Source organism: Macaca thibetana, chromosome 19, assembly GCF_024542745.1.
Source record: "Macaca thibetana thibetana isolate TM-01 chromosome 19, ASM2454274v1, whole genome shotgun sequence".
NCBI classification, from domain to species: Eukaryota; Metazoa; Chordata; class Mammalia; order Primates; family Cercopithecidae; genus Macaca; species Macaca thibetana.
Genome location: NC_065596.1, coordinates 38,777,014 through 38,793,934, shown reverse-complemented (window position 1 = coordinate 38,793,934; position 16,921 = coordinate 38,777,014). Strand labels below are relative to the sequence as shown.

At 53.4% G+C, this 16,921-nt stretch overlaps 1 protein-coding gene across 1 annotated transcript; it reads left to right on the top strand.

Annotated features, from left to right (window-relative positions):
• Positions 1 to 429: 429 nt before the first annotated feature.
• SLC27A5 (solute carrier family 27 member 5) lies at positions 430 to 12,391 on the top strand. The gene is made up of 10 exons (XM_050768736.1): positions 430 to 1,221; positions 1,576 to 1,785; positions 2,514 to 2,672; positions 8,728 to 8,852; positions 9,743 to 9,937; positions 10,024 to 10,114; positions 11,065 to 11,263; positions 11,538 to 11,635; positions 11,819 to 11,949; positions 12,041 to 12,391. The coding sequence occupies exons 1-10, from the start codon at positions 534 to 536 to the stop codon at positions 12,215 to 12,217; spliced, it is 2,073 nt and encodes a 690-aa protein (XP_050624693.1). The 5' UTR covers positions 430 to 533; the 3' UTR covers positions 12,218 to 12,391.
• Positions 12,392 to 16,921: the final 4,530 nt, after the last annotated feature.

Here is a 16,921-nt window from a genome sequence, read left to right as displayed (position 1 = left end):
CCCTCTCCCCAGGGTTTAAGTGGGTGTCACAGGAGGACCTCCCAGTGAGGTCCACCTTGCTGTCCTGTTGCTTTTCTCTTTGGCCTGATTGGAGTGTTCCCAAGGGCAGGGATTTCTGTGCTCTGAGTGCCTGATACAGAGCAGGGATGGGAGGGGAGGCAAGGGAGTTAGACGCCAGCCCCGGAGGGTGGATGGGGCAAGCAGGACAGCAGGAAGGAGGCTAGTGGTGGTGCCCAAGGGGCAGAGACCTGGGAACCCAGAGGCCAATGATGGAAAGGGGTCAGACCTGGCAAAGGAGGGGGCTGATAGGGGTGGCAAATAGGCAGAGAGGGGCTGGAGCCACACACAAGACCAGTCAGAGCAAACAAACATGTAGAGGAGAAGGGCTGGGGGCAAAGTCCTGGAGAGAGGACCAGCCACTGTCAGCAGTGCCAGGGCCGCCACCCCTGGGGAGGAGCCATTGGGCTACTCTGAGGGGCCAGAGGTGAGCCTCAATATTCCACAGCTGCTGCTCCTAGGGAGGAGCTGGTACCATGGGTGTCAGGCGACGGTTGGCCTTGCTGCTGCTGCTGCTGCTCCTGCTCTGGGGCCTAGGACAGCCAGTGTGGCCAGTGGCTGTGGCCTTGACCCTGCGCTGGCTCCTAGGGGATCCCACATGCTGCGTGCTACTTGGGCTGGCCATGTTAGCACGGCCCTGGCTCAGCCCCTGGGTGCCCCATGGGCTGAGCCTGGCAGCTGCAGCCCTGGCACTAACCCTGCTGCCAGCACGGCCGCCCCCAGGGCTACGCTGGCTGCCGGCTGATGTGGTCTTCTTGGCTAAGCTCCTCCATGTGGGCCTGAAGATCAGGGCATGCTTGAGCCGGCAGCCACCTGACACCTTTGTAGATGCCTTCGAGAGGCGAGCACGAGCTCAGTCTGGCAGGGCAGTCTTGGTGTGGACGGGGCCCGGGGTTGGCTCAGTCACCCTTGGCGAGCTGGATGCCCGGGCCTGCCAGGCGGCATGGGCCCTGAAGGCTGAGATGGGTGGCCGTGCGAGCCTGTGTGCTGGGGAGCCTGCCGCCCTCCTGGTGCTGGCTTCCCAGGCCGTTCCAGCCCTGTGTCTGTGGCTGGGGCTGGCCAAGCTGGGCTGCCCAACAGCCTGGATCAACCCGCATATCCGGGGGATGCCCCTGGTGCACTCTGTGCTGAGCTCCGGGGCCCGGGTGCTGGTGGTGGACCCAGGTGAGGGCCTTGGAGCCAGTGGAGAATGGAAGGGAGCAAGGGCAGGGACTGTAGGACAGGGGTCCTGGTGGGACTGGCAGAGGCCCTTGGTCCCCACCTGCCCACTTTCTCAGGCAGTTATAATCAAGACTTATGAGCAGAAAGTAGTTTTCAAGTCACCAGAGTTTAATTTTCCCACAATGGCTATTTCAATCCTTTTTGACCAAAAATACTAATGATGGGATTCTTTACCGAACAACATGGACGCTTTTCTATGCTAGCTGCAACTCTGCCTGCATCTCTGGGTCTCAGATCCCGCCTCGTGACCTCAAAGGTGAGCCTTGCCTCTGTTTCTCCTCTGACCCATCCCTGCAGACCTCCGGGAGAGCCTGGAGGAGATCCTTCCCAAGCTGCAGGCTGAGAACATCCGCTGCTTCTACCTCAGTCATACCTCCCCTACACCAGGGGTGGGGGCTCTGGGGGCTGCCCTGGATGCAGCGCCCTCCCATCCAGTGCCTGCTGACCTGCGTGCTGGGATCACTTGGAGAAGCCCTGCCCTCTTCATCTACACCTCAGGGACCACTGGTGAGGGTGCCCATTAGTACCAGCCTCTGAACTCTCAGGCTGACCTGACCCCACACTTGACTTGTGCCTCAGTGTTGACCTCTGAAACCACTTTACCATCTGATTTTGACATTTGTTTTCTGCTTGTTTGGCTGTTTTTTGTTTGTTTGTTTCTTTGTTTTGACTCAGAGTCTTGCTCTGTCACCTAGGCTGGAGTGCAGTGGTGCGATCTCGGCTCACTGCAACCTCCACCTCCTGGGTTCAAGCGATTCTCTTGCCTCAGCCTCCTGAGTAGCTGAGATTACAGGTGCCCACCACCACACCTGGCTAATTTTTGCATTTTTGGTAGAGACAGGGTTTTGCCAAGTTGGCCAGGCTGGTCTCTAACCCCTGACCTCAGGTGATCTGTCCACCTCAGCCTCCCAAAATGATGGAATTACAGGTGTGAGCCACTGTGAGAGCCTTGATTTTGACATTTGGCCTGAACTCTGACCCCCAATGTAATTTGAGAGGTCAATGCCAGAATGCTTCCTGTGTCCAGTAAACAGCCACTGAAACCTTTGGTCTTGACATATTATTCTCAGTCCAAATTCAGCCTGTGAACCCAACCACAGATCCCTATACTTGACTGCTCTCTGAGAGCCTCAAACCCCAATGCAGGCCTGGCTGTTAGAGATCTATCCCTCTGGTCAGGACCCTCTCTGTGCTGTCATTTCACCACTCTGCCCTTGCCACGCCTTCATCCCAAGGCCTCCCGAAGCCTGCCATCCTCACTCATGAGAGGGTACTGCAGATGAGCAAGATGCTGTCCTTATTTGGGGCCACAGCTGATGACGTGGTTTACATGGTCCTGCCTCTGTACCACGTGATGGGACTTGTCGTTGGGATCCTCGGCTGCTTAGAGCTCGGTAAGCCCACTTCTGAGGATCTCTCCAATCAAAGGACCACTGGAGTAAGTGTCAGGGTGGGGCTGTCAAGGCAAAAAGACACTGTAGGTTACCCAGCACCCTGCGTTCTCACTTTCGAGAAGGGACACCCACCAATGAGTACCAGGGCCCCAGGGACAGAAGCCTGGACGCCCACACAGTCCCTAATGGCTGTGCTTTGGTCAGGAGGTGACAAGACCTGATATGAGTGACGGTCACAGGCATCCAGGGAAGGTGGGGTGCTCAGGAGATGATGGGGATGCTGGCCCAGATTTGTGACATGGCCGCAGGGGGAGCTGGAGTAGGAGTGCTCTCAAGCACTCCATAGGGCTGTCTCTTTGGACTCTTGATTCAGAATCTAGACAGGGACTTCTCCATAGCTTGTTCTTTTTTCTCTTTTTTTAAATTTAATTTTAATTTTAATTTATTTTTGAGACGGAGTCTTGCTTTGTCGCCAGGCTGGAGTGCAGTGGCCCGATCTTGGCTCACTGCAACCTCTGCCTCCTAGGTTCAAGCGATTCTCCTGCTGCAGCCTCCCGAGTAGCTGGGATTACAGGCACCCACCGCTATGCCCAGCTAATTTTTGTATTTTTAGTAGAGATGGGATTTCACCATCTTGGCCAGGCTGGTCTTGAACTCCTGACCTTGTGATCCACCTGCCTCGGCCTTCCAAAGTGCTGAGATTACAAGTGTGAGCCACCGTGCCTGGCCATTTTCTCTCTCTTTTTTTTTTGAGACAGAGTCTCGCTCTATCACCCAGGCTGGAGTGCAGTGGCATGATCTCAGCTAACTGCAACCTCCACCTCCCGGGTTCAAGCAATTCTTCTGCCTCAGCCTTCTGAGTAGCTGGGATTACAGGCATGCACCACCATGCCCAGCTAATTTTTGTATTTTTACTAGAGACAAGGTTTCACCATGTTGGTCAGGCTGGTCTTGAACTCCTGACCTTGTGATCCACCAGCCTCGGCTTCCCAAAGTGCTGGGATTACAGGTGTGAGCCACCGCGCCTGGCCTCTGTGTTTTCAAACTTTTATCATGGCTAGGTGTGGTTGCTCATGCCTATAATCCCTGCACTTTGGGGTGCCAAGGCAGGAGGGTCACTTGAGCCCAGGAGTTCAACACTAACCTGGACAACATAGTGAGAGGCCTTCTGTTTAAAAAAGAAAAAAAAAAAAAAAGCCCGGCGCGGTGGCTCAAGCCTGTAATCCCAGCACTTTGGGAGGCCGAGATGGGTGGATCACGAGGTCAGGAGATCGAGACCATCCTGGCTAACACGGTGAAACCCCGTCTCTACTAAGAAATACAAAAAAAAAAACTAGCCGGGCGAGGTGGCGGGCGCCTGTAGTCCCAGCTACTCGGGAGGCTGAGGCTGGAGAACGGCGTGAACCCGGGAGGCGGAGCTTGCAGTGAGCTGAGATCCGGCCACTGCACTCCAGCCTAGGTGACAGAGCGAGACTCTGTCTCAAAAAAAAAAAAAAAAAAAAAAAGCCAGGCATGATGGTATCAGGGGAACCCGCCCCCCGTATTTCAACATAGGTTCTTTCTATTTTCCATAAGCGTCAGCCAGCTGAGAAATAAGGAGAAAGGGTACAAAGAGAGGAATTTTACAGCTGGGCCACCAGGGGTGACATCACATATCGGTAGGACCGTGATGCCCACCTGAGCCTCAAAGCCAGCAAGTTTTATTAAGGATTTCAAAAGGGGAGGGGGTGCAAGAACAGGGAGTAGGTACAAAGATCACATGCTTCAAAGGGCAAAAAGCAGAACTACTGATAAAGGTCCAACAAAGATCACAAGGCAAAGGGCAAAACAGAACTACTGATAAGAATCTATGTTCAGCGGTGCATGCATTGTCTTGATAAACATCTTAAACGAGAAAACAGAGTTCGAGAGCAGAGAACGGTCTGACCTCACATGTACCAGGGCGGGATTTTTCCCCACCCTAGTAAGCCTGAGGGTCCTGCAGGAGACCAGGGCGTAGCTCAGCCCTTATCTCAACTGCGCAGGACAGACACTCCCAGAGTGGCCGTTAATGAATTCCTTTCCCAGGGTCTTAATATTCCTTGCTAGGCAAAGAATTTAGTGATACTGAAAATACAAAAGTAGCCGGGCGTGGTGGCGGGTGCCTGTACTTCCAGCTACTAGGGAGGCTGAGGCAGGAGAATCGCTTGAACCCATGAGGCGGAGGCAGGAGAATGGCGTGAACCCGGGAGGCGGAGGCAGGAGAATGGCGTGAACCCGGGAGGCGGAGGCAGGAGAATGGCGTGAACCCGGGAGGCGGAGGCAGGAGAGTCGCTTGAACCTGGGAGGCGGAGGCAGGAGAATGGCGTGAACCCGGGAGGCGGAGGCAGGAGAATGGCGTGAACCCGGGAGGCGGAGGCAGGAGAATGGCGTGAACCCGGGAGGCGGAGGCAGGAGAGTCGCTCGAACCTGGGAGGCAGGGGTTGCGAAAAGAGTGAAACTCCGTTGCAAAAAAAAAAAAAAGCGAAAATAGTTTGATGACATCTCATGTATCTTCACCCAGCCTCAATAATTTTTTTTTTTTTTTTTTCTTGAGACGGAGTCTCACTCTGTTGCCCAGGCTGGAGTGTACTGGCGCGAGCTCAGCTCACCACAACCTCTGCCTCCCGGGTTCAAGCAATTCTATGCTGAGGCTGAGTCTCGTGAGTAGCTGGGATTACAGACACCTGCCACCACACCCGGCTAATGTTTGTATTTTTAGTAGAGACGAGGTTTCTCCATGTTGGCCAGGCTGGTCTCGAACTCCTGACCTCAGGCGATCCACCCGCCTCAGCCTCTCAAAGTGCTGGGATTACAGGTGTGAGCCACTGCACCCAGCCTCTTTTTGTTTTCAAATTTTTATCATGGCTAGGTGTGGCTGCTCATGCCTATAATCCCTGCACTTTGGGGTGCCAAGGCAGGAGGATCACTTGAGCCCAGGAGTTCAACACCAGCCTGGGCAACATAGTGAGAGGCCAGGCATAGTGGTGAGCACTTGTGAGCAATTCTCCTGCCTCAGTCTCCCTAGTAGCTGTTATTACAGGTGCCCACCACCATGCCTGGCTAATTTTGTATTTTTAGTACAGAAGGGATTTCACCATGTTGGCCAGGCTGGTCTCGAGGTCCTGACCTTGTGATCCGCCTGCCTCGGCCTCCCAAAGTGCTGGGATTAGAGGCGTGAGCCACGGCTCCCAGCCAATTTTTTTGTTTGTTTGTTTTTTTGAGATGGAGTTTCGCTATTGTTGCCCAGGCTGGAGTGCAATGGCACAATCTCGGCTCACCACAACCTCTGCCTCCTGGGTTCAAGCGATTCTCCTGCCTCAGCCTCCTGAGTAGCTGGGATTACAGACATGTGCCCCTGTGACCAGCTAATTTTTTAAATGTTTTTAATAGAGACGGGGTTTCTCCATGCTGGCCAGGCTGGTCTCGAACTCCTGACCTCAGGTGATCCACCCGCCTCAGCCTCCCAAAGTGCTGGGATTACAGGTGGGAGCCAGCGTGCCCAGCCACTTCCCTATTTCTTTCTAGAATAGATCAGAGCAAATCCTTGACACTATCTTTATGCTTGTAAATATTGCAGTACATATCTCTAACATATAAGCACTTAAGAAACTGTAACCAAATTATCACACCTATCAACATTAATAGTAACCCCTTAATATTATATGACGTCAACTATGTTCAGATTTCTCCAATGGGCTGTTTTGATTTGGTTTTGTTTTTAGAGACAGGGTCTTGCTTTGTCACCCAGGCTGGAGTGCAGTGGTATGATCTTGGCTCACTGCAACCTCTGCCTCCTGGGTTCAAATGATTCTCATGCCTCAGCCTCCTGAGTAGCTGTGATTACAGGTGTGGGCCACCATGCCCAGCTAATTTTTTTGTATTTTTAGTAAAGACAGGGTTTTGCCCTGTTGGCCAGTCTGGTCTTGAACTTCTGGCCTCAAGTGATCCGACCACGTTGGCCTCCTAAAGTGCTGAGATTACAGGTGTAAGCCGCTGTGCCCAGCCAATTGGCTGGGTGTTTTTTTTTGTTTTATTAAATATATAATTAAACAGTCTCCCCATTGTATTTGCTTGTAGGTCTCTGTTCCCCTTTCGTCTGCATTTCTTGTTAAATTGGAAACTTTCTCTAGAGGTGTTGTTAGATTCAGCTTCTTTTTTTTTTTTTTTGAGACAGAGTCTTACTCTGTCACCCAGGCTGGAGTGCAGTGGTGCAAGCTCGGCTCACTACACTCTCCCCCTCCTGGGTTCAAGCGATTCTCCTATCTCAGCCTCCCAAGTAGCTGGGACTACAGGTGTGTACCACCACGCCTGGCTAATTTTTGCATTTTTTGGTAGAGATGGGGTTTCACCATGTTGGCTAGGCTGGTGTCAAACTCCTGATCTTTCAGGTGATCCACCCCCCTCAGCCTCCCAAAGTGTTGGGATTACAGGCATGAGCCACCGTGCCCAGCCCCCTGTATCTTATTAATCCATGTGTCCATACATCAATACATCCATACATACATCCACCAACCCACCCATCCACCTACTCACCTACTTCTTCACTCATCCATTCATCCACCCACCCACCCATCTATCCATCCTTACACTTATCCATCTTTCCACCCCCTGCCTCTGCATGTCACCACCCACCCATCCATCTACTGACTCACTACTCCAACTGTCCATCCATCCATCTACTGACTCACTACTATGTCCATCCATCCATCTACTCACTCACTACTCTGTCCATCCATCCATCTACTCACTCACTACTCTAACTGTCCATCCATCCATCTACTCACTCACTACTCTAACTGTCCATCCATCCATCTACTCACTCACTACTCTGTCCATCCATTCATCTACTCACTCACTACTCTAACTGTCCATCCATCTATTCACTCACTACTCTGTCCACCCATCCATCTACTCACTCACTACTCTAACTTTCCACCCACCCCTCCATCTACTTACTACTCTAACTGTCCATCCATCCATCTGTTCACTCACTACTGTAACTGTCCATCCATTCATCTTTCCATTCATCTACCATATCCATCCACCTGCCCACCCATCTGCTTAGCTGGGCATTCATTTATCACAATCAAGAGTGATTTGATCTTTGAGTCAGTGACAAGTAAAAATAAAAATTAAAAAAGTGGGCCGGGCGCGGTGGCTCAAGCCTGTAATCCCAGCACTTTGGGAGGCCGAGGCGGGCGGATCACAAGGTCAGGAGATAGAGACCATCCTGGCTAACACGGTGAAACCCCGTCTCTACTAAAAATACAAAAAACGAGCCGGGCGAGGTGGCGGGCGCCTGTAGTCCCAGCTACTCAGGAGGCTGAGGCAGGAGAATGGCGTAAACCCAGGAGGCGGAGCTTGCAGTGAGCCGAGATCGCGCCACTGCACTCCAGCCTGGGGGACACAGCAAGACTCCGTCTCAAAAAAAAAAAAAAAAAAAAAAATTAAAAAAGTGGCCGGGTGTGGTGGCTCACACCTGTAATCCCAGCACTTTGGGAGGCTGAGGCAGGTGGATCACCTGAAAGGTCAGGAGTTCACGACCAACCTGGGCAACATGGTGAAACCCCGTCTCTACTAAAAAAATACAAAAATTAGCCAGCCGTGGTGGCGGGTACCTGTAATCCCAGCTACTCAGAAGGCTGAGGCAGGAGAATCGCTTGAACCTGGGAGGCAGAGGTTGCAGTAAGCCGAGATTGCACCACTGCACTCCAGCCTGGGCAACAGAGCGAGACTCTATCTCAAAAAAAAAAAATTAATTAATTAATTAATTAATATTTGCAGCCCTTATTTAGCATTGATCACTTTATACCAGGCACGGAGCTTTCCAGGCATCCTGGAGACAGCATTTGAACCCAGGCCTGCCTATGCTCTTCTAATGACAGCAGTCCTGGCTGGGCCAAGGACACAAAGATGAACTTAGTATTGTCTTGTATTTCAGGGTGTGGGGGGTGGGTGAACACAGGTGCTAAAAGCAGCTTCTTACAACAACTTGGAAGCATGACCTGAAACACCGTCCCCTCTCATCGCCCAGGAGCCACCTGTGTTCTGGCCCCCAAGTTCTCTGCTTCCTGCTTCTGGGATGACTGTCGGCAGCATGGTGTGACAGTGATCCTGTATGTGGGCGAGCTCCTGCGGTACTTGTGTAACATGCCCCAGGTGAGGCTCTAAGATTAGGGCTCCATGGTGAACACCCAAGTATGAAATCTCAGATGATATCTCAGGTAAAGATTCAGGTACTGAACTCAAGCAAGTCCCTCAGATAATCCACCTCAGGCAAGAACCCAGACAAGGAGTTCCAGACAAGGCTTCCAACAGTGGTTTCTCTGATAGCTGTGCTACCTTGAGCCTCAGTGTCCTCATTTGGGAAACAGGAATAATAGCCCCTACACCTATCGTGAGAATTTCCATTAAAAATTAATTAATTCGGCCAGGCACGGTGGCTCAAGCCTGTAATCCCAGCACTTTGGGAGGCCGAGATGGGCAGATCATGAGGTCAGGAGATCGAGACTATCCTGGCTAATACGGTGAAACCCCATCTCTACTAAAAAAAAAAAAAAAAATAGCCGGGCGAGGTGGCGGGAGCCTGTAGTCCCAGCTACTCGGGAGGCTGAGGCAGGAGAATGGCGTAAACCCGGGAGGCAGAGCTTGCAGTGAGCTGAGATCATGCCACTGCACTCCAGCCTGAGCGACAGAGCGAGACTCCGTCTCAAAAAAAAAAAAAAAAAAAAAAATTAATTAATTAAAATTAAATCTCCATGAAATTAAAGTTCTAGGTAACTACTCTTAGGTGAGACCCCAGATGAGGCCTCCAGTCATCTCTGGTAACGTCCCCTAGGCAAAGCTCTCAGGTCACCCCTGCAGGTAACCCTCTATTTGAAAAGACTCCAGTAACTACTCTCATGTAAGTAACCCAGGTAGATCCCTTAGGTAGTCACCTTCCAGGTAACTCCCAAGGTAAGGACCCAGGATAACACCCCCTCTAGGTAAAGGTTCCAAGGCATGCCCCAAAGCACCTCCTCCTCACCCTTCTGGGGACATTCCTGTAGCAACCAGAGGACCGGACACATACAGTCCGCATGGCGATGGGCAATGGACTCCGGGCTGATGTGTGGGAGGCCTTCCAGCAGCGCTTCGGTCCCATTCGGATCTGGGAAATCTACGGCTCCACAGAAGGCAACATGGGCTTAGTCAACTATGTGGGGCGCCGCGGGGCCCTGGGCAAGATGAACTGCCTTCTTCGAGTGAGTGTGCGGGTGCCTGGTGTGCAGCTGCCCCGACTGAGGCTGAGCCCACAGGACCTATGTCGACACCCCACCCTCTACCCCAGATGCTGTCCCCCTTTGAGCTGGTGCAGTTCGACATGGAGGCGGAGGAGCCTGTGAGGGATAATCAGGGCTTCTGCATCCCTGTAGGGCTAGGTATGGGGGTTGAGGAGCCTTTCCTGGGTGGTGGGGGTGGCGACCCTCAGTCTTCTCTTTGGCTGGAACGAGCTGCCCAAAACCTTAACACTGGTGCTCACTAAAGGGGTATGCAGCCTTCATCTGGACCCTGAGCCAGTGGCCTGTCTTACCACCATCTGGGGCCTCTGCCTCAGCTTCTCCGCTCTGCCCAGCTCCCCTGCCTTGATCTCTCGCTCTGATTTACTGGGTCTCTGGGTGTCCCTCTGATTTGTTCTCTTGAGCTTTCTGTGGAAGACGGCATTCCAGCCATTGGTCTCTTGTCCTGTACCTTGTTAGTGTCTTCTCCCAGGGCCTTGCAAGGTCCTGGTCATGTGTATTCTCACTGCCATTTGTCTGTCCGTCTCCACCCCTTGTCATCCTTTCCCTGTTTCTCATGGGCTCCCCGATACCGCCTGACCTAGACTTCTCCTTTTCTGTGTCGCCCGTCGCCGTCTCTCAGGGTCTCTGTCTCTGAATCTGTGGATCTCCCTGTCTCTCTTTGGGTCTGTCCTTGGCAGGGCGCTGGATGATGAAGAGTCCACCGTTGTTGAAAACCTCCAGGCCGGGCGCGGTGGCTCAAGCCTGTAATCCCAGCACTTTGGGAGGCCGAGGCGGGTGGATCACGAGGTCAGGAGATCAAGACCATCCTGGCTAACATGGTGAAACCCCGTCTCTACTAAAAATACAAAAAAAAAACTAGCCGGGCGCGGTTGCGGCGCCTGTAGTCCCAGCTACTCGGAGGCTGAGGCAGGAGAATGGCGTGAACCTGGGAGGCGGAGCTTGCAGTGAGCCGAGATCGCGCCACTGCACTCCAGCCTGGGTGACACAGCTCGAGACTCCGTCTCAAAAAAAAAAAAAAAAAAGAAAACCTCCAGCAGGGGATTTGGCTGGTGGGCTCCAGGGGTTCTTGTTCCTGCTCCTACCCCCAGGGGAGCCGGGGCTGCTGCTGACCAAGGTGGTAAGCCACCAACCCTTCGTGGGCTACCGCGGCCCCCGAGAGCTGTCGGAACGGAAGCTGGTGCGCAACGTGCGGCAATCGGGCGACGTTTACTACAACACCGGGGACGTACTGGCCATGGACCGCGAAGGCTTCCTCTACTTCCGCGACCGCCTCGGGGACACCTTCCGGTTCGAGGCGGGGTTTCTCAGGGCGGGGCTGGGCCAGGACCTCGGAAGCCTTCAGATCCTAGAGGGAGCCAGGCTGAAGAGGCGGGACTTTCCTGTCGTAAGAGGGCGGAGCTTGGGGTCCGGACTTCCCACGCGAAGGCGGGGCTTCTCGATTTTAGAGGGGGCGGGGTTGACCGGGCCTCCTAATCCCCAAAAGGGGCAGGCGGGGCGGGGCAAGAGGCGGGGCCGCTCCTTGCCGGGGGCGTGGTCACAAGCGTCGGCTCCAACCCCGCAGATGGAAGGGCGAGAACGTGTCCACGCACGAGGTGGAGGGCGTGTTGTCGCAGGTGGACTTCCTGCAGCAGGTTAACGTGTATGGCGTGTGTGTGCCAGGTGCGGAGAGTTCTCATTTTAAACTGCCAACAGCTTTGTGGGTGGAGGGGTCGTTATTCTGATTTTACAGGTGGGGAAGCGCTAGGGTACAGAGAGGTTTAGAAACTTGCCGCATCTCACAGCCAGTGAGCAGAGCTGGGCGAGGCTGGAGGGTCAGCCGAGAGTGACCAGACTGCTCCCTAGGGTGTGAGGGTAAAGTGGGCATGGCTGCCGTGCAGCTAGCCCCCGGCCAGACTTTCGACGGGCAGAAGTTGTACCGGCACGTTCGCGCTTGGCTCCCTGCCTACGCTACCCCCCATTTCATCCGCATCCAGGTGAGGCCAGGGTGGCAGGGAACGTGGGTGGAAGAGCATAGCCGGGGGGGAGGGGTGTCACAGTGAGGGGACCATGATCACTGCCGTGCAGGACGCCGTGGAGGTCACGAGCACGTTCAAATTGATGAAGACCCGGCTGGTGCGTGAAGGCTTCAACGTGGGGATCGTGGTTGACCCTCTGTTTGTACTCGACAACCAGGCCCAGTCCTTCCGGCCCCTGACGGCAGAAACGTACCAGGCTGTGTGTGAGGGAACCTGGAGGCTCTGACTATCTGGCCAACCCACTGGGGCAGGGATCAAAGCCAGACACCCCCACCCCAACACATTCTTTCAACCTGGGCCTGCGTGAATCCCAGTCTGGCCATACCCTCAACCTCAGTGGGCTGGAAATGACAGTGGGCCCTGTAGCAGTGGCAGAATAAACTCAAATGTGTTCACAGAAGTCTGTATGTTTGCGTGGATGAAGGAGCAATGGAAGAGTGCAGGGGCTAGTGCCCTGAAGACCTCAGTTTAGGGTCTTCCCTCTCTCCCAGCCAAGAACCTCAGCCATCCTTGTGGGATGACCCTGTCTGTGTAAGGCCACGGGTGTGGGAGGAGCCGGCCAGCCTCGCAGCTGCTCTAAGGTAGAGAGATGAGAACACTGATTCCATCTGTGGGTCCTTAGTGGGCCACTGAGGCGGTGGCTGGGCCAGTGGATGTGGATTATTTTTCTGTGAAGTGCTGTGGATACACGATCTGACAAAGCCTGGAGGTTGCTGGACTGAGGCTAGAAGGGTAAGCAGGAAGTAACTGGGCGAGGAGTGTGCCTGGCAGTGTGAACGCATGTGTGAAGGCCCTGGGGCAAGCTTTGTAGGTGAGAAGCAGCAGGAGCAGAGGCCTCTGGAAAATGGGAGTCTGCACGGTCTCAGGAGTTGGACGTGCTACCCGAAGTCTAGTGGAGATGTAGGTGGGGGTGTGTGGGTGCTGAGCCTCTGGCTCAAAGGCCATAAGTGCTTCTCAGGGCGCAGTAGGAACTGTAGGTGAGGCTACAGACACTGGAACAGTTGTGGTGGTGCCGGGCCGGTGGTCCGTGGGTCAACTTTGGGAGCAGAACTGGGGTGATGAAAAGGAACCCCACAGCAGTAACCCCTGTATGCAAAGGGCTGTCCGTGGGCAGTGCTGCAGGCTGCGACCTTGCCCATCCCTTCTCACGTGCTTAGTAAACACACCCCATGGCAATGGCTTAAGCATACCTGAAAATGGCCCTGTGTGGCAGACGCACCTGAGTGTGGTTCAGAGTTCCTGGCTAAGGAATCTCAGAGATTCGTTCCTTATTTTTGAGGAACATCTGGGTCCTTGGCCCTGTCCCATGGAACGCTGGCGGTACAGGGGATCCTGGCCTTTTGCTTTCAGTTAAATGAAGGTTGCCGGGGGAAGATATTAAGTAAAAATGCTATATAAACTGCATGCTTTTTGCAAGTGGTTCTCCTGCCCAGCCCACCACCCCTGGACTCTCCCCAGTACGTAAGCCGCCAGTAAAACCCTATATCTTGTTTTCTGGCTCTCAGTCGCTTCTTTTGACTCTTGAACCTGGTGCCACCCCATTGGAGTCAGTAGGGGTTTGGCACAATACTGTGCTCTCCCGTGCCTCAGCCTCCTCATCAGGCTATGGACCATGTCGAGAACAGAACCAGCCTTCGAAGGGAGCGGTGCAGGCAGCACCCCACCTGGGCCATGAGGCAGCTGGGCTTCACAGAGCTCCTGGTAGCATTTGAGGCTCTGCTGTCAGCCGTGCAGCCTCCAGCTGAGACAGTACCCTTTTCAGTTGGGGTCCCACTAGGAGCATCTGTTTGTCATTGGCGGTGGCTATGCACGGTAGTTATCTTCTGCAAAGTGATAGTTGTTGTGACTTGCCATTTCTCTGCCCTGTGTGGCCAGTGGAGCCCCACGTGTTCCCGGAAGAGCCCTAGCCCTTTCATACAACTGGACTTGGATCCGGGCCATCTGGTCCTCCCCTGCACACAGTGGGTTGTTCAGTTCCTTCATACTCCTGTTTGCTCCAGGAGAGACCCTGGCCAGGAAGGGAGCTAGAGCTGTGTGAACAGAGCAGCAGAGGCCCAGGCGTTGCCACCTCTCGGGGCACTAAGGAAACAATAGGCAGGGACAAGTGGATACCAAGGCCTGGTATCACATGTGTTCACAGAAGTCTGTGTGTCTGTGTGGATGAAGGAACATTGGAGGAGTGCAGGGGCTGCTGCCCCAAAGACCTTACTTTGGGGTCCTTCCTGCCTTCCCACCAGGGACCTGAGCTATCCCTGTGGGATGACCCCATCTGGGCTTCCTCCTCCTGTTGCAAATTAGGTTCTCAAGTTCGGTGGCATTCTTATTTCCTTCAGGAAGGACCCTGGCCAAGAAGTGAGCCTGCGGTTATGTGAACACAGCAGCAGAGGTCAGGCTGGTCACCCTTGCTGCTCCTTCAGCTTTGCCTTCCCAGATGCACAGTAGGTTCAATATCATGTGACAGCTGGAGCCTGGGCTCTCTTGATGGCCCATCCCTCCTGCCCTGAACACAGTAGGTTCTTGTTATGTTAAGGCCCTTGTACCCTTTGGGACCAGAGACCAGCCTAGAAGGGAGCTTGGAGTACACAGACAAAGCAGCAGAGGTTGGCACTGGCCGCCCCTACTGTGGCCCCATGGTCTACTGTGTCTTGTGATCATCCCTTGAGACATGCTGGGCCCTGTTCTTCAGGCTTTCCCATACCACTGTGCTCATGGCCTGGTGCCAACCTGAGCCCAGGTATCTCTACTTCTCTTGTGTATGCCATGTTGTGGGTCGACGGTAAGTTTTGACTGTGTCCCCATGAGGAATGCTGCATTCCTCTGGTGCCAGTTCAAGGAGCCCTGGCCCATGGGGCTATCTCACGCGTTTTCTATCAGACAAAGCCAGCATCTGGAATGTGGGCTGAAGAAATCCACTCAGTCAACAGATTGTCAAATGCTTGATATGCTGGGAATGCAGGGGAGGGTGGGCACATGTGTTAGATTTGAATGTGGGCATGTAGATCCCAGAGCTTGCAGTGTGGAGAGCGAGGCAGACACTTACAAGCTAGAGATCTACTTAGATCTACCTGCTTCTCGTGCCTCAGTTTTCTCCAATGGAAATGCCTACCTCAAAGGATGTTTGTGGGGAAAAGTACATGGAAAGTTCCCCACAAAGGTTCCCTGTTGTCCCTGCTATTGCCATCTTGGCTCTGGCCATCAGTCAGAGCCTCGGTTTCTCCATCTGCAGAGTAGGCATGTTGACCCCACTTTGCAGTGTCATTGGAGGGGATTGTTAACAACAATAGAAAGAAACTTGTGTCTAAGAACCCTCACGTCCTTGTTAAGAAGAATAACCCTCGTGGACTCCCCTGGGGCCAGGCTAGAGCTGACTTTTTTTTTTTTTTTTTTTTTTGAGACGGAGTCTCGCTCTGTCGCCCAGGCTGGAGTGCAGTGGCGTGATCTCGGCTCACTGCAAGCTCTGCCTCCCGGGTTCACGCCATTCTCTTGCCACAGACTCCCGAGTAGCTGGGACTACAGGTGCCCACCACCACACCCAGTTAAGTTTTTGTATTTATTTTTTTTTTTTTTTGACACGGAGTCTGGCTCTGTCGCACAGGCTGGAGTGCAGTGGTCGCATCTCAGCTCACTGCAAGCTCCGCCTCCGAGGTTCACGCCATTCTCTTGCCTCAGCCTCCCGAGTAGCTGGGACTACAGGCGCCCGCCACCTCACCCGGCTAGTTTTTTGTATTTTTTAGTAGAGATGGGGTTTCACTGTGTTAGCCAGGATGGTCTCGATCTCCTGACCTCGTGATCCACCCGTCTCAGCCTCCCAAAGTGCTGGGATTACAGGCTTGAGCCACCGCGCCCGGCCAAGTTTTTGTATTTTTAGTAGAGACGGGGTTTCACTGTGTTAGCCAGGATGGTCTCGATCTCCTGACCTCGTGACCTCGTGATCCACCCACCTCGGCCTCCCAAAGTACTGGGATTGCAAGCGTGAGCCATCGAGCCTGGCCTAGAGCTGATACTTCTTTTTTTTTTTTTTTTTTTTTTTTTTTTGAGACGGAGTCTCGCTCTGTCGCCCGGGCTGGAGTGCAGTGGCCGGATCTCAGCTCACTGCAAGCTCCGCCTCCCGGGTTTACGCCATTCTCCTGCCTCAGCCTCCCGAATAGCTGGGACTACAGGCGCCTGCCACCTCGCCCAGCTAGTTTTTTGTATTTTTTTTAGTAGAGACGGGGTTTCACCGTGTTAGCCAGGATGGTCTCGATCTCCTGACCTCGTGATCCGCCCGCCTCGGCCTCCCAGAGTGCTGGGATTACAGGCTTGAGCCACCGCGCCCGGCCGAGCTGATACTTCTTAACTGACAGCTCGTCTCATCTTCACCACATCTCATGGGATGAGTTGTTGTGTTGCTCCCACCATTGTCAAGGAAGCCCCAGCCAAGAGAGGTGCTTTCACCATGAGTTACTTGCCAACCCCATTGTTGCAGGTGTGGGGTCAGAGGGTGTGGATGTTATAAAAAGAGCTCACTGTGGATCCTCAGCTTTACAAGTTCACTAGCACTTTATACAAATCCATGCCTCCCTAAACCCTAGCTAGCTTGGGGCATTCATGGTTTTTGCTATTACATTTGCCAGGATTGAAAATAATATTTGATTAGCTGGGCGTGGTGGTGTGCACCTGTAATCCCAGCTACTCGGGAGGCTGAAGCAAAGAATCACATGAACTTGGGAGGTGGAGGTTGCAGTAAGCCAAGATCGTGCCACTGCACTCCAGTTTAGGCAACAGAGCCGAGACTCTGTCTCTAATAATAATAATAATAATAATAATTATTATTATTATTATTTTTGAGACTGGGTGCAGTGACTCACGCCTGTAATCCGAGCACTTTGGGAAGCTGAAGTGAGTGGATCATGAGGTTAGGAGTTTGAGACCAGCCTGGCCAACATAGTGA